This window comes from Schistocerca cancellata, chromosome 2 (assembly GCF_023864275.1).
Source record: "Schistocerca cancellata isolate TAMUIC-IGC-003103 chromosome 2, iqSchCanc2.1, whole genome shotgun sequence".
NCBI classification, from domain to species: domain Eukaryota; kingdom Metazoa; phylum Arthropoda; class Insecta; order Orthoptera; family Acrididae; genus Schistocerca; species Schistocerca cancellata.
The window spans coordinates 164908734-164930345 of record NC_064627.1 but is presented as its reverse complement, the minus strand read 5'-3'; the positions used below and the strand labels follow the sequence as shown (position 1 = coordinate 164930345).

General features: G+C 44.1%; 2 protein-coding genes across 7 annotated transcripts in view; one reads left to right on the top strand and one right to left on the bottom strand.

Annotated features, from left to right (window-relative positions):
• The window catches only part of LOC126161458 (proline-rich protein 2-like), a 61022-nt gene extending 46579 nt beyond the window's left edge, over positions 1 to 14443 (bottom strand). The window contains exon 1 of one of the 2 annotated variants that reach the window (XM_049917281.1): positions 14311 to 14443. In XM_049917281.1, coding sequence (XP_049773238.1) covers positions 14311 to 14349 — 39 coding nt within the window. In that variant the 5' untranslated portion in view covers positions 14350 to 14443. The remainder of the gene's footprint in view (positions 1 to 14310) is intronic. The other variant, XM_049917283.1, reaches the window with a different exon arrangement.
• Positions 1 to 21612, top strand: part of LOC126161461 (proline-rich protein 2-like) — a 403478-nt gene that overhangs the window by 372117 nt on the left and 9749 nt on the right. The window lies entirely within an intron of this gene.

Below are 21612 nucleotides of genomic sequence, written 5' to 3'. Positions count from 1 at the left end.
CTCGCGTCAAGCAAGGTAAAATTACCTATTGTTCTTTACGATTCGTCCGAAAATTGCACTTGTCCTTTCACGGTAAGCCAAGGGTGTAACACGTCCGTATTTTATGTATCCCGCTCGATCGGGATCTGAATAGCAGCCCAAATAGTTATTAGTTAATGTGACCGTGTACCTAATGGGGCTGGCAATCGGAATGGACTGCTACGGAGTTGTTACATTCCATTTTGTCCTTCTCAAATGCTGTAATAATGAAATGTCTGGTAACAAGAAGAACAACAACACAGCTTCGCTAATCAAGAACCTATATTCGTCTCAAAAACACAAAAAGAAGGAGACAGCCACTGCCTTCGTCATACACTTTTAATAACGGCTAATCTCAGCACAGGCTTCCTCACTATTCATTATTGTCACACGCAAATTCAATCACTGCAATCCAACACTGCAAATCCAAAATGATTCCGGCGCGGTAGACGCGAAATCAAAATAACGGCACAGAAATATCACTGATCACTACGCTCTCCCGAACCGTCCACTGCCAGTCGTTTCAACGGACGCAGGAAGGCGCGCCGATCTCCCGTCACATAGCGCCGCAGCTGGCCCCGGCCAGCCCGATGTCGTGGTTTCGCTCCTGTTGCTCTCTTGTGAACTGCGAAGCCACTACTCCTTTCTATACAGCGCTGCCCACTGGAGTCACGTGGGGACCTCACATGCGGCGACGCTCAAGGCAGACAAGTCATCTCGTGTCTCAGTGCGCGACCAACCAACCGACCAATGAAACCGCCAATGACTGTTTCCCAAGCAACTTGAGCAAACTCAGATGCAGGAACCCAGACATGACCGGGCGACCACTAGCTGAGTTCTGTTACTGGCGGAATGGCAAGACTCTCATTTTCTGGCTTTAAAGTCTGATCCAAACGACAGACAGAGTAGCACTAAAACGGCAGACAGACACTGACTGCCCCACACTGAGCCGGCTGACCAACTGACTAGATTCGCCTCAACTGACCGACTCACCTCTACCGAGCTTATAGTGCCCCTAAAATCCACGTGTACAGGCAACTTTTCCCCTTCCCACCAGAGGGAGACACCAAAGCTGCGATTGCCACAGCGGCGCCAACATTCCTCGGGCAGGGATGTCGGAGAGCCTGAGGGCATGTTTCTTCTGCAGGGGTGGCTCCGACCGAGTGTATCGCTTGCGGCCTTTCACGGCCATTCTCTTGTGCCTTTTAGAAGCTGCTAGTTAGTTTATTTCGTGATATCACCTCCCTGGTTCTAGTTTGAGGGGAGGAGGTTGATCAGCAGTAAAATTTGCTGTTTTGAAGAGCGCGCCGCAGCGCGTAGTGTAAAGCAGTCGCCTTCCGTTTCTGGCGGTGGTGCCGCTGTGGCTATCGCAGCTTTGGTGTCTCCCTCTGGTGGGAAAGTGGAAAAGTTGCCTGTTCACGTACATTTAAGGGTCGGTATGAGCTCGGTAGTTGGTGATTCTAGTCACTCTGAGTCAAGTCAGTCGGAGTGAGGCTAGGTCAGTCTCGCGTCACCAATTGCTGGTATGTCTCTCGTTTGCATATGTGCGGCAGTTAGTGTCTGTCTGTCGTTGGAGTGCTAGTATGTCTGTCGTTTGGATCAGACCTTAAAGCCAGAAAATGAGAGACTTGCCACTCCGCCAGTTACAGAACTCAGCTAGTGGTCACCCGGCTGGGGCTGAGTTCCTGCATCTGAGTCTGCACGTTAGGCCGCCAGTCTGCTCGAGTTGCTCGGGCAACGGTCATTGGCGGTTGGACTGGTCGGTTGGTTGGTCGCGCACTAAGACACGTGATGACTTGTCCGCCTTGAGCATCGCCGCATATGAGGTCCCCACGTGAGTCCAGTGAGCAGCGCCGTATAGAAAGGGGTAGTGGCTTCGCGATTCACAAGAGAGCAACAGGAGTGAAACCACGACATCGGGCTGGCCGGGGCGAGCTGCGACGCCATGCGACGGGAGCTCCGTCTGCCTTCCTGCGTCCGTTGAAGCGGCTGGCAGCGGACGGTTCGGGAGAGCGTTCGGGGTGCTGCGCCAGGTCTTCGCCAGAAATCGCAGTTTATTAGAAGTGATTGGAGATATGTTGTTTCATTCACTTGTTAAATTCTACTTGTTTTCTTGGTGAGGTCACCAGCCGCTTTGTTTTGGGGCCGTCCCACCATTCTTCTCTGTTTGCCTACCTGTGGAAAGGTGGTTATTGTGAAATGGGTGGTCCGTTTTTCCTTTGAGGAACTGGGGAGGTTTAGAGCAATCTGCGGTTCGGCTTATTTAGTATCCCCCCCCTGTCAATCTGCCATACATTAATAGCTGCCTCTGTCATGTTTGTCGGGTTCGGTGTTAACGAATTTATTGCTCAAAGGCCGAATCCTTGAAATATGTTTCTATCTTGCTTACCATCTTGATAGGTGATATATGTGTAATGTAGAGAATGTACATTTTCTGTAAGTCTGCGTTTTATGGGTTTTATTTAAACACTCTTTTTAGGTTATATGCTTGCCACCCTTGTTGTACCATTTCCATTCCTCTTAAGGGGTGCACAGTTTACATGTTTGTATGAGTTATTAAAAATTTTTTGTTTAAAGTAATCTGGTGTGTTGCAGATTTGCAACAGTGTACTCATTTACATGTTGTTGTGAGCGGTCATGACTACGGCCGTGTTGAAAGGGAGCAGGCAAGCTTCTCAGCCCAAAGGCTCCTACTGTTGATATTGTTCTTGCCTCTAAATAAAACTGTAACTTGATATTTCCAGTGTGCTTGACTGCTTATAACTTTAAATCCGTTTAGAAAAGGCTTTTAGGAATAAAATTCACATTTGTTAAATTGTGACTTGATATTTCGAGTGTGCTTTTCTGCTTGTGATTTTGAATCTGTTTTGATTTAGCTTTTAGGAATAAATTCACATTTGTTAAAGGTAATTTTCCATCAGTTAATTCCTGGCAACTACTTCCACGCTCACCTAGTGTGATTAAATGTGTCGATGTTCTTGATGAATCGCCAGTAAATAAAGTAAATTCTTTATGAAAAGATTTTGAAAGGAAATTCGCGGTTCATTACTAGTAGCAGAACGTGGTTTGCGTTCTGGCTACTACTCCTTGAGTAACTGATGGAATTATAGCTGTACTTATTTTATAATTTAGTAGTATTTCGCTTTGGCCAAGTGAGTGATTAGCTGTATGTTTCAGGTCATGGCGGCCAGAGAATGTCCAGGATTCGGCCTGCTGGGCAAACAGCAAATATTATACGAGTTGGGCATTCGTAATATAAACAAACAAGGCATGGTTCCCGAGTTGCTTGTGGATTTAAAAGATGCCTTGCTTAATCCGGTCCAAATTTCACCGGAAGTTATTGGTTGCTTTCTGACAGCCATGGCAGCGGCGGGAGGAGAGGTCGGCGAGTTCCAACAACAGTTAGACTGGTTTTGTGTTGATCAACCGAGTCGCCAAGCAATTAGCTAGACTACACGCGTATTTGGTGCACGTGTTTCACTGAGTCTCTGATTTAGAACAACTTGTTGTAAACGAGGCTAAGCGTAAGGAAGTGGTTGAGTTGCAGCGTAAAGTGGCTGCGTTGCAGATTGGTTAATCGTGTTAGTCTAGCTCCGAAGAATCTAGTAGGCACGTCCAAGTCGATACGGCACGGGCAAAAAGCGAACTAAATAGCCTAAACCGCTGAATTGAGTCTAACTCGGAGTTTTTCGCAAAGCCTACCCGATTGCACTTCTGTTAAAGGATGTAGGAGAATTAAGTGTAGAATCGTTGGCGAAGATACATGAAATTTTGTGGTTATTGGTTTATTTTGAGTAGCATTCGTGTGCTTTTCAAATCTCTCATTCCACCCTGTTAGCTTTGCTATACCTGTTGGCAAAGAGGACGTGTATCGAATTAGTTTATAGAGCTCTTTCGGAGAGGTTCTCGCTTTAGGAAACATCTAGAATGTCAATATATTTGGAAGGTGCAGGCCGCTAGTGAGAATTTGTCAAGGTATGTGGAAAGGGTAAGGGTGGCTTCGCTGGCCTTGCTAAGTGATTTATCAGAAGAACAATTAGTTGCAGTAGATTGGAAGGGATGGCGGCTGCTGACAAAATAAATTTTATTTTCAAGTCACCCCCGAAGACCTGGGAAGAGCTTCCTGTAGTTGTTACTTCTGCATCTGCGCTAAAATTAAGCGAGGACTCTAGGAATATTAGTGTGTCGGGACAAGCGAAGGAAAATTTTGGAGTGGAGAGCGATCGGCCAGGTAGTAATTATCAAGGCGTACAAAGGAAATTTTTCGGTGTGGGGCTAGTACGCATTTGGTAAGGAGTTGTCCGGTTTTACGTGGGGCAAGAAGTACTAAGTGACATAATGGTAGGCGGCACGTTTCCAGCAGTAACTTATTGTTTAGTGAGGGGCGTGCCGTAGCTGCTGATTCCCGGTTCTGTCTACCTTATATTTGTTACAATTTGAATCAGGAACCTCTGTGCGCTTCATTAGCACGTATTCCTTGTTTAAAGAGGCTTGGTTTCTGCAATTTGGCAATCTTACCAAACTGAGACCTAAAAATTCCCGCTTCAGAGATGTCGTGTGGCCAATGGTCAGGTGTTGCCTCTGACGGGGTGGGTTAAGGGTAGTGTTATCGTAGGGCAGTTTTCGTGGCCAATGACCTTTGCTCTCGTTGGTAGCTTGCCGGTAAATATGGTGCTGGGTTATCATTTCATCTCTAAAACTCAACTAGTTTTGGATTATTCCGGGGGTAAGTTTTCCTCTAAGTTTGCGCCGAATCAGAAGTTTTGATTTTGTGAACGTCGAGCGGCAATAACATCCACGCCTCATTCCTTGTCAGTCACTCTTAGTAATGATATTGATCTGTCATCTTTCTCCGCAGCAGGGCCAACAGGTCCATGAGTTGTTGGATTGCCTTTCCTGGCTTATTTAGTGATAAGCTTGGGGTAACGAATAAATTAGAATACGATATTCGTTTGACTGACAATATTTCGGTTAGACAGTCCCTATATCGTCTCTCACCACCTAAGACGAAAATATTGCGGGAAAAGGTACAGATGATGTTAGGTCAAGGGGTTATCCGTCCCTCGACTTCTCCGTATGCCTCTCCGATATTCTTGGTACCAAAGGATCAGGGTAGAGATTTCAGGGCAGTGGTAGATTACCGTCGTTTAAATGAAAAGGTGATTTTGGAATCAGTCTCATTGCCTGACCTACACAATTCCTTTACTTGGTTCTCAGGCGGGTCTTGGTTCACGGTTCTTGATTTAAATCAGGCTTATTACCAGATCCCGTTGACACAGGAGTGTAAACATGTCACAGCGTTTTGCACCGATTGGAATCTATTTGAATTCAACCGGGTGCGCTTTGGCCTGGCCACCGGAGTTGCTGTTTTGACTAGTTTGTTAGACAGTATACTGAGTGAATTTAAACTACGTTTTGTCTGTAATTATCTGGATGACCTTGTGGTACACAGTAAATCGTTTGAAGAGCATTTGAGTCATTTGCACCAAGTATTTACTAAACTTCAGCAGGCTGGTGTAACCGTTAAACTCTCAAAGGTCACACTTGCGAGGCCCCAGATTTCCTACTTAGGCCATATTGTTTCAGGCGATGCGGTTCGGATCGATCAAGATAGTACTAAAGCCTTGCGCGCACTCCCACCTCCTACTGATAAGAGGAGAGTCGCTAAGTTTGTTGTTATGGCAAATTATTTCAGGAGGTTCGTTCCGAATTTTGCGGCCTTAGCTGCCCCTTTGAATCAGCTTCCTAAAAAAGGAGTTAAATTTACTTGGGGTCCCACATAGCAGGTGGCCTTCGAACAGATCAAAACCGCCATCGCTAATGCACCGGTGCTTGGGGTGCCTGATTTTGATAAGCCTCTTGTAGTTCAGACGAACGCGTCGGGTGCGGGGGTGTCAGCCGTCTTATTACAAGAATGGCAAGGTCAGCGGCAACCTCTGGCCTATGCCTGGCGCCGTTTGAATAATTCTGAGGCAAAGTACTCAGTCTACGAATGTGAGGCCTTGGCGGTCCTATTCGCATTAGAAAAGTTCCGGTTTTACCTTGAGCACAAACCTTTTTTGCTGCAAATCGATAATCAAGCCTTGAGTTGGGTCTTGGCTAGGCCACGTAAGACCGGTTGGAACACACGTTGGGCCGTGAGAATCTCAGCCTTTAAATTGGAGGTTAGGCATATCAGAGGTTCCGAGAATGTGGTCGCGGATGCCCTCAGCCGGATGTTTGATCCACCATCCGAATGTTCGGAGGAGCACCACCAGGCTCCACTTCAGGGTCAGCTTTTGCTTTCGGGGGAAGTACCCCAACTGTTCAGTAATCTCGAAGAAAACCAGGAACAGGATGTTGAATAGGGTTCCATCAAGCAGCGGATTAGGTCGGGTGAGGTAGTCGAAGATTACAGCTTGAGAAAAGGTATTCTGTGTAGGGCAGTGAGTCGAGAGCCCCACATCCGAATTTGTCTGCTACATATATTAATCCAGCCTTTATTCCAGTATTATCATTGCTCTTCGGTGGGTCACTTAGTCACATATGCGCGCATAGTCTAGCTAACTGCTTGCGACTCGGTTGATCAACACAAAACCAGTCTCAATGTTGTTGAAACCCAACGACCTCTCCTGCCACCGCTGCCATGGCTGTCAGAAAGCAACCAATAACTTCCGGTGAAATTAGGACCGGATTGAGCAAGGCATCTTTTAAATCCACAAGCAACTCAGGAACAGTGCCTTGTTTGTTTATATTACGAATGCCCAACCCATATAGTATTTGCTGTTTGCCCAGCAGGCCGAATCCTGGACATTCTCTGGCCGACATGACCTGAAACATGCAGCTAATCACTTACTTGGCCAAAGCGAAATATTACTAAATTAATACGTACAACTATAATTCCATCAGTTACTCAAAGAGTAGTAGCCAGAACGCAAACCACAATCTGCTACCAGTAACGAACCGCAAATTTTCATTTAAAATCTTTTCTTAAAGAATTTACTTTATTTACTGGCGATTCATCAAGAACATCAACACATTTATTCACACTAGGTGAGCGTGGAAGTAGTTGCCAGGAAGTAACTGATGGAAAATTACCTTTAACAAATGTGAATTTATTCCTAAAAGCTATTTCAAAACAGATTCAAAATTTCAAGCAGAAAAGCACACTCGAAATATCAAGTCACAATTTAACAAATATGAATTTTATTCCTAAAGCCTTTTCAAAACAGATTTAAAATTATAAGCAGAAAAGCAGCCTGGAAATATCAAGTTTCAGTTTTATTTAGAGGCAAGAACAATATTAACAGTAGGAGCCTTTGGGCTGAGAAGCTTGCCTGCTGCCTTTCAACACGGCTGTAGTCATGACTGCTCACAACAACCTCTGAAAGAGTACACTCGTGCAAATCTGCAGCCCACCACATTACTTTAAACAAAAAATTTTAACAACTCATACAACCATGTAAAATTAAGAGGAATGTAAATAGTACAACCCTCAAATTATTTGCCATCGAAGGTGCAATTTTTTTAAGGAACTCTTATGGTGTGAAGGTGGCAAGCTTATAACCTAAAAAGACTATTTAAATAAAACCCATAAAATGCAGACTTACAGAAAATGTACATGTTCTGCATTACACATATACCACCTCGCAAGATGATAAGCAAGATAGAAACATATTTCAAGGATTCTGCCTTTGAGCAATAAATTCATTAATACCGAATCCGACAAACATGACAGAGGCAGCTATTAACGTGTGGCAGATTGACAGGGGGGGGGGGGGGATACTAAATAAGCCGAACCGCAGATGGTTCTAAACCTCCCCAGTTCCACAAAGGAAAAACGGACCACCCATTACACAATAACCACCTTTCCACAGGTGGGCAAACAGAGAAGAATAGTGGGACGACCTCAAAACAAAGCGGCTGGTGACCTCACCAAGAAAACAAGTAGAAGTTAACAAGTGAATGAAACAACATATCTCCAATCACTTCTAATAAACTGCGATTTCTGGCGAAGACCTGGCGCAGCACCCCCAACGCTCTCCGGAACCGTCCGCTGCTAGCCGCTTCAACGGACGCAGGAAGGCGCGCCGATCTCCCGTCTCACGGCGTCGCAGCTTGCACCGGCCAGCCAGATGTTGTGGTTTCGCTCCTGTTGCTCTCTTGTGAACTGCGAAGCCACTACCCCTTTCTATACAGCGCTGCCCACTGGAGTCACGTGGGGACCTCACATGCGGCGACGCTCAAGGCGGACAAGTCATCTCGTGTCTCAGTGCGCGACCAACCAACCAACCGACCAATCCAACCGCCAATGACCGTTGCCCGAGCAACTCGAGCAGACTGGCAGCCTAACGCGCAGACTCAGATGCAGGAACCCAACCCCGACCGGGTTACCACTAGCTGAGTTCTGTTACTGGCGGAGTGGCAAGACTCTCATTTTTTGGCTTTAAAGTCTGATCCAAACGACAGACATCACTGCCGCACACTGAGCCAGCTGACCAACTGACTAGATTCGCCTCGATTGACCGACTCACCTCTACCGAGCTCATAGCGCCCCTTAAATGCACGTGAACAGGCAACCTTTCCGCTTTCCCACCAGAGGGAGACTGCAAAGCTGCGATTACCACAGCGGCGCCACCGCCAGAAACGGGAGACGACTGCTTCACAGATGCGCTGCGGCACGCTTTAAAAACGTGACAGTTCTGGCCGAGACACCAAAGGGGACAGTTCGAATTGAGGCGCGAAAGCGGATAGTCGGTCTTTAGGCAGCTAGGAAGTGAAACGACTTAGAAAATTTTGCTTTGTGTGGTATCGTGGGACTTAGTATCTGAGTGGTGAGCAGCCCCGCGCCTGGTGTGTAACTTTTCGCATAGTTATCGAGGTGGAGTATCGAACTTGTAATTCGCGATGAGATTGTGAATGGTCGAACCAGGTGAAATGGATATGCGCTCGAGTGTAACAGTGACTCTAAATACGACCACTTTCGCTATTAGTTTGCTTTCTGAATAAACAATATTCTAACGAAATCGCAACTGTGTGGCCTACATAATTTATGGGTCGTTAATTTAGTTTCCGATATTATTATTACTGTTATTATATGTTGTTGTTGTTGTTGTTGTCTTCAGTCCTGAGACTGGTTTGATGCAGTTCTCCATGCTACTCTATCCTGTGCAAGCTTCTTCATCTCCCAGTACATACAGCAACCCACATCCTTCTGAATCTGCTTAGTGTATTCATCTCATGGTCTCCCACTACAATATTTACCCTCCACGCTGCCCTCCAATGCTAAATTTGTGATCTCTTGATGCCTCAGAACATGTCCTACCAACCGGTCCCTTCTTCTGGTCAAGTTGTGCCACAAACTCCTCTCCTCCCCAATTCTGTTCAATACTTCCTCATTAGTTATGTGATCTACCCATCTAATCTTCAGCATTCTTCTGTAGCATCACATTTCGAAAGCTTCTATTCTCTTCTTGGCCAAACTATTTATCGTCCATGTTTCACTTCCATACATGGCTACACTCCATACAAATACTTTCAGGAAAGACTTCCTGACACTTAAATCTATACTCGATGTTAACAAATTTCTCTTCTTCAGAAACGCTTTCCTTGCCATTGCCAGTCTACATTTTATATCCTCTCTACTTCGACCATTACAGTTATTTTGTCCCCCAAATAGCAAAACTCCTTTACTACTATAAGTGTCTCATTTCCTAATCTAACTCCCTCAGCATCACCCGACTTAATTCGACTACATTCCATTAGCCTCGTTTTGCTTTTGTTGATGTTCGTCTTATATCCTCCTTTCAAGACACTGTCAATTCCATTTCAAGTCCTTTGCTGTCTCTGACAGAATTACAATGTCATCGGCGAACCTCAACGTTTTTATTTCTTCTCCATGGACTTAAATACCTTCTCCGAATTTTTCTTTTGTTTCCTTTACTGCTTGCTCAATATACAGATTGAATAACATCGGGGACAGGCTAAAAACCTGTCTCACTCCCTTCCCAACCGCTGCTTCCCTTTCATGTCCCTCGACTCTTATAACTGCCATCTGGTTTCTGTACAAATTGTAAATAGCCTTCCGCTCCCTGTATTTTACCCTGCCACCTTTAGAATTTGAAATAGAGTATACTAGTCAACATTGTCAAAAGCTTTCTCTAAGTCTACAAATGCTAGAAATGTAGGTTTGCCTTTCCTTAATCTATTTTCTAAGATAAGTCGTAGGGTCAGTATTGCCTCACGTGTTCCGACATTTCTACGGAATCCAAACAGTATTGCCTCACGTTTTCCGACATTTCTTCGCCGAGGTCGGCTTCTACCAGTTTTTCCATTCGTCTGTAAAGAATTCGCGTTAGTATATTGCAGCTGTGACTTATTAAACTGATAGTTCGGTAATTTTCACAAGTGAAACGACTTAGAAAATTTCTTTGGGATTGGAATTATTATATTCTTCTTGAAGGCTGAGGGAATTTCGCCTGTCTCATACATCTTGCTCACCAGATGGTAGAGTTTTGTCAGGACTGGCTCTCCCGAGACCGTCAGTAGTTCCAATGGAACGTTGTCTACTCCTGGGGCCTTGTTTCGAGTCATGTCTTTCAGTGCTCTGTCAAACTCTTCACGCAGTATCATATCTCCCATTTCATCTTCATCTACATCCTCTTCCATTTCCATAATATTATCCTCAAGTACATCGCCCTTGTATAGACCATCTTATACTCATTCCACCACCTGCTTTCCCTTCTTTGCTTAGAACCGGGTTTCCATCTGAGCTCTTGATATTCATACAAGTGGCTCTCTTTTCTCTAAAGGTCTCTTTAATTTTCCTGTAGGCAGTATCTATCTTACCCCTCGTGAGCGTCTACATCCTTACATTTGTCCTCTAGCCATCCCTGCTTAGCCATTTTCCACTTCCTGTCGATCTCATTTTTGAGACGTTTGTATTCCCTTTTGCCTGCTTCATTTACTGCGTTTTTAAATTTTCTCCTTTCATCAATTAAATTCAATATTTCTTCTGTTACCCAAGGAATTCCACTAGCCCTCATATTTTTACCTACTTGATCCTCTCCTGCCTTCACTACTTCATCCCTCAGAGCTACCCATTCTTCTTCTACTGTATTTCTTTCCCCCATTCCTGTCAATTGTTCCCTTATGCTCTCCCTGAAACTCTGTACAACCTCGGGTTTAGTCGGTTTATCAAGGTCCCATCTCCTTAAATTCCCACCTTTTTGCAGTTTCTTCAGTTTTAATCTACAGTTCATAACCAATAGATGGTGGTCAGAGTCCACATCTGCCCCTGGAATTGTCTTACAATTTAAAACCTAAGTTAACTTTATATTTCGCAAACTTGCCATCTGCCAGACAATTTAACCAAAGGATCAAAAGTGTCTAATTTAGGGTGTGTAATTGGACACGTGCGGTTCAACCCATAGACGAGTTTGAGCCAAGTTACTCCAAGAGGAGTAACCGCATGAGAGCCGGAACATCTATAGGATGTTAGCTCGCATCGCTAACATGGTTGCAATATCTGACACTACATTATGTTATGGTCGTGATGGAGTACGGGGGGGGGGGGGGGAGGGGAAGTATTGTGTCCTCGCCAATGGACGTAAATGGGGCTCCTGTGCTAAGAGCTTCTGTCTGGCGCCACGGTCGGCGCTTTGTATTTCGCCGCCAACCGCAAGTGCGGCCAAGTCAAGCTCCCCGCCGCCGTCAATCAGATGTAGTTCTGCATCGTGATACGTGGCGGCTCCAGCCAGCAAGGGATTCAAGTCGGGTTGGCGTATGACAGTTCTACTAATGAGTTCACTCAGTTCTCCTGGGTCAGCCTCTTCTTATTTCCAGCTATTACGGGCTATAAAGAAACCTCTGCACAGACATCATATCTCAGATTTATAGGAACTGCGAGCAGCTCTCCTTTCAGTGGGTGCGACAGACTACAGAAAATTGTTTCGAAGAGGGACTACTAAAGTTAATGAAGCCAAATCAGGTAAATACGGTAGATGTCGGAGTACCCAATTTTAGCGACGGCAGCTGTTGTTTTCAGACACATATGGGGGACGAACTATGTCATGTTGCAAGGGACGTTTTCGTGTCGGTGCACACTCGCCGCACATTGCCACCAATCTTCTGCGAATATCCACAGTGTTCAAATCCCCTTTCAATATAAACTGTATTTTACACCCCGTGAAAGAAGATGGAAAATTCGCGGGTACTGTGAGTGGATTGCACTTCTAGTAATTTTTCTGCCGCATACAGGTACAATGTACTTGCAACTGTATTCGTGCAGTTATTATTATTTTCTACATGAGTTGCTCATGCTTGATACTTTGACATTATCCTGGGTTATACCACTACTTATTTACATATATTTGCCACTTTGTTGTTGTGGATACATATCATAATAGTCTTAATTCAAAAGAATTTCAATTCTTCATTAAGAAAATTAAAATACTAACGATTATCAGCAGTCGTTATTAAGCTTATGAATACGCTACCGTGTCTGTATGTGTTACTGAGATGCATAAAGATATATTTCTAAATAGTCGGTACCTACTCCCGAGTACACATGAAAGGTCAGAGGTGATGGAGTCACTGCTGGTGAAGACATTTCCTGAGTAATTAGGAAGTAATGAGGAATTAGAAAACTTCTCAACATAGAGCACATTCTGAACTTACATAGAAAAGTTCTGTATGAATTACAAAACTTCTCCTACGTCTGTGTTAACTTGACCTTGATCTCAAACTCATTATCCAGCAAAGGAGTTACAGTTTTCGCCCCAATAGGTTATTAGTTACAGTTTACAGAAGATGGAAACATTTGTGGAGATTATTAGATGCTCATTTAATGACAAAAAATTTTACAAAGCTATTCACAGAACACTTCCATTAGTAAAGTCAGATCCAGTTAATTGTAAATATCAAGTCTGAACTCTCTTGATGTTTCACAGATGCAATCATGTCAACCATCAGAGTCCACCAAGTCAAAACAGCCAAAGTCCCCCAGAGGGTGGCCCTGGTGGGCCAGTAGGCTGAGGTTCACCAGTTGGCTGGGGTCCTCCAGTTGGTTCAGGACCTCCAGTAGGTGGTCCAGTCGGTTGAGGACCCCCAGTAGGTGGACCTGTTGGTTCAGGACCTCCAGTAGGTGTGCCTGGTGGACCAGTTGGTTCAGGACCTCCAGTAGGCTGACCTGTTGGATCAGGACCTCCAGTTGGTGGGCCAGGTGGTCCAGTTGGTTGTGGCCCTTCAGTTGGTCCAGGAGGGCCAGGTGGAGTCTCCTGGCTGCGGCATGCTGCCACCTGTAGTGCAATGGTGTGCTATGTAGTACATCTTACATTCGCTTTTGGATGAGTTGGTAGTAACAGCATGAATGCAACACTATTCGACAACATTGCAGTTGCTAGTATGTACTAGCAACATGAGCCCATAGAATTTCTCACTATTTGCTATACAGAGAAATTTACTCTTACTCAGTAACTGTTGAACATCTCATGGACCTCAAGTGAGCGGAGACATAGCGGATATGACGAATATCGTAGAGGACTGTCATGTACGCGAACAGAGAAGTAACTAGTATGAAAGCTTCGCTAGACCCAACAAACTGCACCAGGTGAGTAACGAGGAAGTGCAAAATTATCCAGTTATGTCTTCTTGTGGGATTTGACAGCTGGGCATAAACGTTTGCTAAAAAAGCTATCAACAACAATCTGATATACTTATCGCAAAATGTTAATTCGCTATCATTATTCTGTATATAATTCGTCGGGGGCACATACGCGAACAGAGGAAGAAGAAAAGAAGATTAAAGATTAACAACTTGTTGATAGCGGATTCCTTAGAGACGAAGAAAAACCTCACATTTTCATGGGAATCCAGAAAGAGAGCGACATATGCTTTAAGTGGTTCAGGGGTAAAATCTAAAGCAAAAGCTAGATGACCAGCGAGGAATTTGAACGCCACTCTCCCGAATTCATACCCCAATATCTCAACCTCTGCGCTCGCTTGCACTGTGAACTGACAACCTACAGTCGGTTGGATGTAGCTCCACTTTCTCACGGAAAAAATAAAGTGTGGACTTGCTTCACGCGCTGATGTATGAATTACTACAGTGTCTTCAAATGCGTAACATAACAAAGTTTTCTCTTTTATATGCGAGAACAGAATGTTATGAACACAGAAATCAGTACCAATAAATACTCATCCTTACGTCTACAGCCGACTGTAGATAGGATGTAGTCGTGAATGTGCTAGTAATGGTATATGAAGCACAAATTTCTATTTGAATTTTAACAATCTTCAGCCCGCAGTACTCACCACAAGACACAGGAGGAGAGCTGCTACTGTCGCCCTCATGGTGATGGAAGTGCTGAGGCGAGTGCGGGCCACAGAGGTTTTATAAGGCTCGCCAACGCCTGATGTGGAGTATTCGTGATTCCGTGACTCTTCAACAAAGGAACCGAACAGAGACCGCAACCCAAGTCAGACAATGGACGATCTGGTTGTATCACAAGGCTAGAGAACACAGCTGCGACGGACTGAATAACATATGATTATGTTAAGAATTGGGAGGATGTCACACTTTGCTTATTAGGAGAGCAATTGAAGAGTCATCCTGGAGTAACTTTGTATAATCGTTTTCCAGGCAGTCGTGGCCTAATCTAACAATCCACTGCAACCTACTGTTAATACCTAGCTCAATACTAATACAGTCATAAATACTTGATTTCACGCAAAAGTGGATTGTCTGGTCAGTGTGTTACAGCAGAGGAGAGCGTTGTAGTTTTAACTCTATTCAGACTTTGGTCTCTAGCCAGCCCTGCAATTTTAAGCATTTTATATTCTTTTATTCGATTTTGAAATGACTGCAGTCAGTTATGTATATTGCTTTCTTTCTGAAACTATAAAAATTACTCTGGCTAAAAAAGTTTTTTCCAAATGTGGAAAAAAGTCCCAAGGTGCAACAAAGCCATGTACCTAGGAAGAAATATTATATTCAGATTTAAATATGGTGCAGTAGACATAATCTTCTAAATACTGTCTTTAATAATCTACGTCTTACATTGGTACTCTACAACACACCAATTGTGAGTAACTGAAATCAAGATAAGTTGTATCAAGGACCAGGTACAAGTTGAAAACATTTTGGAATAGACGCTATAGGCAAAAAAACAAATTTCCATTTTCGAGCCATGGAAAATTGTTGGTACGTTAAAGAATCTCAGTGAATTTCCAAATAGCACGTGTTTCACGATTGCAGACCATCTTCCATTTCCATAAACAAGATGGTGCCCGACCGAGGAAGTCTGATTTATCCATCTAGACATTCTGTAACTAGTTTTCAAAATATCCAACATTTTTCTCACCAGAAAAGTCATTAACTGAAGAATTAACAATTACCTTCAAATAGTCTCACCGTATGATATAACACTTACATGTGTAGAACTCGTCATATTTACAAGAGCTACACACAACACAACCTGATGTTTCCCTACAACAAAGCAGTAGAAAAGCCGGAAACTGTATATGGCGGTATTAGCACGCATTCCTTAATAGCTTTTTTAGTAAGACATTACATTAAAACATCGAGCAAGGGAACATCACACATACTTAGGTACGCTATGCTCCCGATCCAACACTCTTACCTTCAGTTTTGTAAATTTAATTACTCCTCTTTTCTTTTCAAGCCCACTTCTAACATTCATTACAAATGTATTTTGTAGAGTTATTTCCCGAAATTCTGATTCCTGGCGACGTTGTACAGTGATATAGCCTCTGGAGTGCATTTCTAAGGAGTATGGTTCAAATCATTGTCCACTCCGGCCGTTTTTGTTTTTCTGCATTTAACGTGGTTAGATTACCGTCAGTTTTGGTTTCCACACTCTACATGGTGCACGGTAGTGGCCTCTCTAGTCTATGATAAAGAATTACACAAATGTTCATGTTTGAGAGCCATCCTTGTCGAACCATCCAGTAAATGGTATCATAAAGTTTTGACTAAGGTGTAATGATTGCTGTAGTAATAATTAATATTAAAAGAACAACTAAAAGGCTGTATTTTCTTAAATTGATTTCCATTGAGGACTATTTTGCATTCGGTATTACCTTTTAATCTGAATGCAGTTAGTATTACTGCTGGTTGTAGAGACACCTGAATTCTATTTCGTAGCAGATATATTTAACGGTAGGCATTGCCCTTTACTCCCCATGTATTATTTCTTCGTTTGTAAAATTTTGGATCAATGAGTCTATATGTTGTTAAATAATGAAACAATATAAATGTCATAAAGCAGAGGCTACACGCTGTAATTATAATTTGAGTTCTCGATAATTTTTTCACAGAACATATATAAGATACTATATTTATTTACTTATTTCTCCGCAATATCCTTTCTTTCAGGAGTGCTAGTTCTGCAAGGTTCGCAGGAGAGCTTCTGTAAAGTTTGGAAGGTAGGAGACGAGGTACTTTTAGAAGTAAGGCTGTGAGAACGGGGCGTGAGTCGTGCTTGGGTAACTCAGATGGTAGAGAACTTGCTCGCGAAAGGCAAAGGTCCCGAGTTCGAGTTTCGGTCCGGCACACAGTTTTAACTGTCAGGAAGTTTCATATCAGCGCACACTCTGCTGCAGAGTGACAATCTCATTCTGAAATCATACTCCTTGTTGTCGGCCCACATAATGAAGCAGTTGGTAAATTGGACTGTAATGTGCAGGGACAGCACTTCAAGTGCTTTTCCTGCCATTTACAGTTCGACCATAGTACAACATTCTTGCAGTAATGATGTTGGTATTGCTAGTTTGGAAATTAATTGCGCGTGCCGTATAAATTATTATTATCCTATGTTATATGAATATTTATCTAGCTATACTTTGCCACCTTGTTGTTGTGAATAAGTATGGTAAAAGGATTGCTTTCAAGAATTATCTACGGATTAGGTTTCACTTCTTCATTTAGAAAACTAAGATTCTTAGGATTATTTGTGGTCACTGTTAGTCTTCTGGAAATCCTGCTATTCCTGTGTGCGATACTGAGAGGTGTAGAAACGTACTTCAAAATGGACACAACTAAATCCCAAGTACACAAAGAGGTGCTGGAGTCACACCTGGCGATCTTTCGTGAGTAGTTTAATTATGTATTTATCTGTTAGACGATGGTTAGGTCACTGCCATCAAATGGGTAAAATGGCTCTGAGCACTATGGGGCTTAACATCTGAGGTCATCAGCCCCTTAGAACGTTGAACTACTTAAACCTAACTAACCTAAGTACATCATACACATCCATGCCCTCTGCAGGATTCGAACTTGCGAACGTAGCGGTCTCGCGGTTCCAGACTGAAGTGCCTAGAACCGCTATGCCACACCAGCCGGCCACTGCCATCCCAGGAACCAATGATAAACATGCTAACCAAATCGGAATGCTCATAGGTAGCGGTAGTCGAAGAAAAACGCAGACCTCTTTGCATCTCTCTAAGCATTCACAAAAGTTGTCTAAACTGCCACAGTAGCAGACAAGTGGTTTACACTTGTGTCTAGGGACAGGAGATTCTGGCGCGGACTGTATGAGCTGACGACCGGTTGGACTCGGCTGATCTCGGGTCTGTAGCCAGTAGCGCTTCCTGGTGGCAGACATTAAAAGATTATATCAGCCTTTCGGTTAAAAATAGTTCAAATGGTTCTGAGAACTATGGGACTTAACATCTGAGGTCATCAGTCCCCTCAACCTTTCGGACTAGAAATTGTTTGATGCATCCAGCGCGAAATTCAAAATTGTATGTTATTAATTCAGGTTTTAAATCTCGTGTATGTTATCACAGTCTTCACATTACGGTATGGTTTATATTCTCGTTAACCTACGAAAAATTTTTCTTTGTAAAAGTGTTCCAGTTCTTGCTGTGGTAACTGGTTAATCGCAGGAGAACATAGGAAGAGCTATACAAATAACATAAATATACTTGTAAAATCACTTTTATTACAATAACATCGTGACAAAATAGAAAAAAATAAACATTTGTCACGTAGAACACAACTTTCAGAGTGGAGAGTTATTCTGGTATCTGTAATTATAATTTGAAGTCTGCTTTACATTTTTTCACTTTGTCCCACGTACGGAGTACACTGAAGCAGTTGCTGGGGCACGGTGAGACGAACATGTTTATCATTTCAGCTTGTATCATTTATCTTATTGTAACCAAAAACACCCATTATCATAACAATTATTGGACATTATCACTTAAAAAACTACATCTATAACCCGAAAATTATATAGGCTACTTCGGCATTGATTATAAAAACTTGAGTGATTCACAGTAGCAGAACAAAAATGTCCACAACTATAAATAAATACAAAAGTTAAATAACTTTTTGGAGATGAGCAGTGAAATTTAACTCATATGCCTTTCATGGTTTTCGGCGACTCACCATTGATGCCCTATGCTGGCCCCATTCAACTACGGGTACTCTACGGGCAAAGTGCAGAATTCATGACGCTAGGCAGGTGTCAACATATGAGACCCGCTGGAGCATGTCTAATGCTTCTGTGATGCTCCCTTTGACACCTGTCCAGACTGATTGTAGTAGTCTCTTATATTTTTAGTCTACTGCACATCGATCCCAGGCATTTCAATATATCCATGAGACGTAAAGCTGCTACCCATTCTCCTGTTAGTCCAACGCCAATATTCAGCACCACAGACTTGTCCACATTTATGCAGCTGTCAGTGGCCATTTCACTCTAAAACCACATGGATATCGTTTTCAGTCTGCACTAGTAGCACCAGGTCATCCACATATGCCTCGTACTTAAATGTGTATCCTCGCAAAGTCAATCCTCTCAAGCTGTGATAAAGGCTGCAGATCAATGGGTCAAGGGCCAGTGCATGTAATATTACAGACAGAAGACGCCTTTGCCTGACTGATCTCACTATAGCGAGATATTTCATAATGCGTACACTGACCAGCACTTTGGAGGAAGCACTGCGGAATATCTGCATCACAACAATGATAAACGGTCATGAAACTGCATGTGCATCAATACTTCTCCAAGATAAGTGTGACTCACTTTATCGAAGACTTGATCGAAATCTATCGACGCTAGTGCTCCATGGAAGCTAGAGTTGTGAAATGATGATACTCACCAAGGGCTGTCTGGACGTTGTTTGTTATCTGTGCCAAACATCGTTTAATCGAGTGAGATCACTTGGTGCAACATTCTTCGGTGTCTTTCTACTAATAGCTGGTGAATATTTTAAAGTCGCAGTTAAGCAGCGTCAGTTGTCGATAGTTCTATGTCTGTGTGCCACCAGAGAATATGTGTATCAAGATGATCAGCCCCTCCACAAAAGCTGGCGACAAGGGGCATGTCACGTCACATTAATTCGCGTCAGATAGCAGTCCATCAGGGTGCCATCACATAGCTAAAGGTCCTGTAAAATACCAAAGGGAGGCCATTTGGTCCCAGTGATTTATTCTTTGCTCCCCTACCAATGGTCTCCACCACATTCTCCCCTTTAATCTCCTTCACCAGTTGTGCTTCTGCCTCTGGTTCAAATGGCTCTGAGCACCATGGGACTTAACAGCTGTGGTCATCAGTCCCCTAGAACTTAGAACTACTTAAACCTAACTAACCTAAGGACATCACACACATCCATGCCCGAGGCAGGATTCGAACCTGCGACCGTAGCAGTCGCGCGGTTCCGGACTGCGCGCCTAGAACCTCGAGACCACCGCGGCCGGCTTCTGCCTCTGGTTCAGTCGTATATATAACTTCGGTAATGGCCAAGACATCGGTTTCCAAGTGGAGCGTAATGTTTTAAAAAGGCTTGAGTATTTTGTTGTTATGATGTTAGGTATCTGCCATCATCCGCGTCCACAGCATGTAGCAGGTCTTGTAGTCATCCTTTCTTCTAGTGATGATGTTATACATCGACGGGCGTTCTCCTGTAACCTACTCTAGTGTCCGTGTCCTGACCACAGCACATTCCAGATGGATATGATTTTGGCCCTAGTTCGTTGTTCCTCCACTTGCCACTCCAGAGCAGGCACTTTATTGGCGCATTTCCGTGGCACATTGAAACAAGAGTCCATCGTGGGACGTCGCCACACCGTCTGCTAACGACCATATGGTGTCATCGCACGGCCTAGCGCCGGTTTGGCATAACCCATTCACCAACGAAGGGTGGTGGGATACGCCTAGAGGCGCCGTTTGCAGGAGCTCCAAATACTTTCAACGTCTTCTCGGCAAGCTGGGTCTCTCAAGTTGGCTACATACATTTTCCAAGAACTGTGGCTACACCACACCTCCTGACACTGGAAGGATATCGTACATATTATCGCCTTACGGTCAGTGTAGCTGTAGGCTACAGTTCCACTTCGAGGATGTCAGCGTTAAGATTGTGTGTAACATATATCCGCTCGAGACGACTAGCGGAATGACTGGTCTTATGGGTGTATCCAGGATGGAGGCAATGGACATGCTCCCAGGTGTCAACCAAATGAATATGCTGTATCAATATTCGTAGTCAAGGACACGGGACATATGGAGGTAATTCATCTTTCGTTGCAGGTACACAATTAAAATCGCCGCCTAGAATAAAACGGCCGTGCTGAACTTGGAAGAGCAGGGCAATTTCCTCTGGAAAGAAGTGGGAATGATCTCATCTCCTGTCTCTCCCAGACGGTGCATAGATGCTGATAAGTCGTACTTCAAGCCCCTAATCCCTGTGCCGAAGGTAGGTACAGTAAATCCTCTGCCATGAAGCCTCCTCTGAGAAGTGTTGCTATGTTGCTCTCAGTTTCAGAGGTATGTGGTACGTAGAATTCGTACCTGTACATGACAGGAAATTCTGACTGTTCTTGTTCGAGGACGATGTCGATGTCTGCTACTTGTAGCACATCTTTGAGCAAAGACATCTTCATCTGGGACTGTATGACATCGATATTATAGAGGTGAGCTCATATGCTTGTCTTCGTTCCATCACATATGTATCGGCCATGGGAGCTTGTGCCATCTGCTGTTGTAGTGACATGTTAGATGTCCTGTCCGCTGTCGGTGGTTATACTTATGATTTTAGAGGAGCACCCCACCGCTGTTTCGCCTGTTACAACCGTTAGCGGGTCACCTGCACAGTCATCAGCCCTGTCTCCTTGGGACAAGTTTGCCGTCGGCTGGGTCTTTCCAGCCCGACTTGTCTGTGTCGTCTCACCTACTGCCTTGTTTCGGCAGCGAACTGCCGGTAGCTGTGCATTGTCAACCTCTTCAGGTTGCTGTAGATGTTTGCTGCTGTCGATACGGTGGTGTTCTGGTTGTGAGGTCCGGTACCTGGCCGCATTCCTCGACCTTTTCTTAATGGTCGCCCTTCGCAGTCGGTCGACGAGATGAGGCGTCGTTTCTTGTGCTGTTTTGGGGATCGTTGCTTGCGGTTGTGCGTTTCTGTAAGCGAATGTGGGCGTGCGTTTCTGTTGCCACTGCGGTCTGAGATAAAGGCAGACATTGGCACTATCCGGCCGTCAATGTCCATTTTCTCTTCCGATCTCTGTATTATAGGTATCGGTGGCTGCCACTTGGCGAGGGGCGTCGCCACTGCGACCATCCTCGTGTCGTTATTCACCGTCGTCGGCTCTTC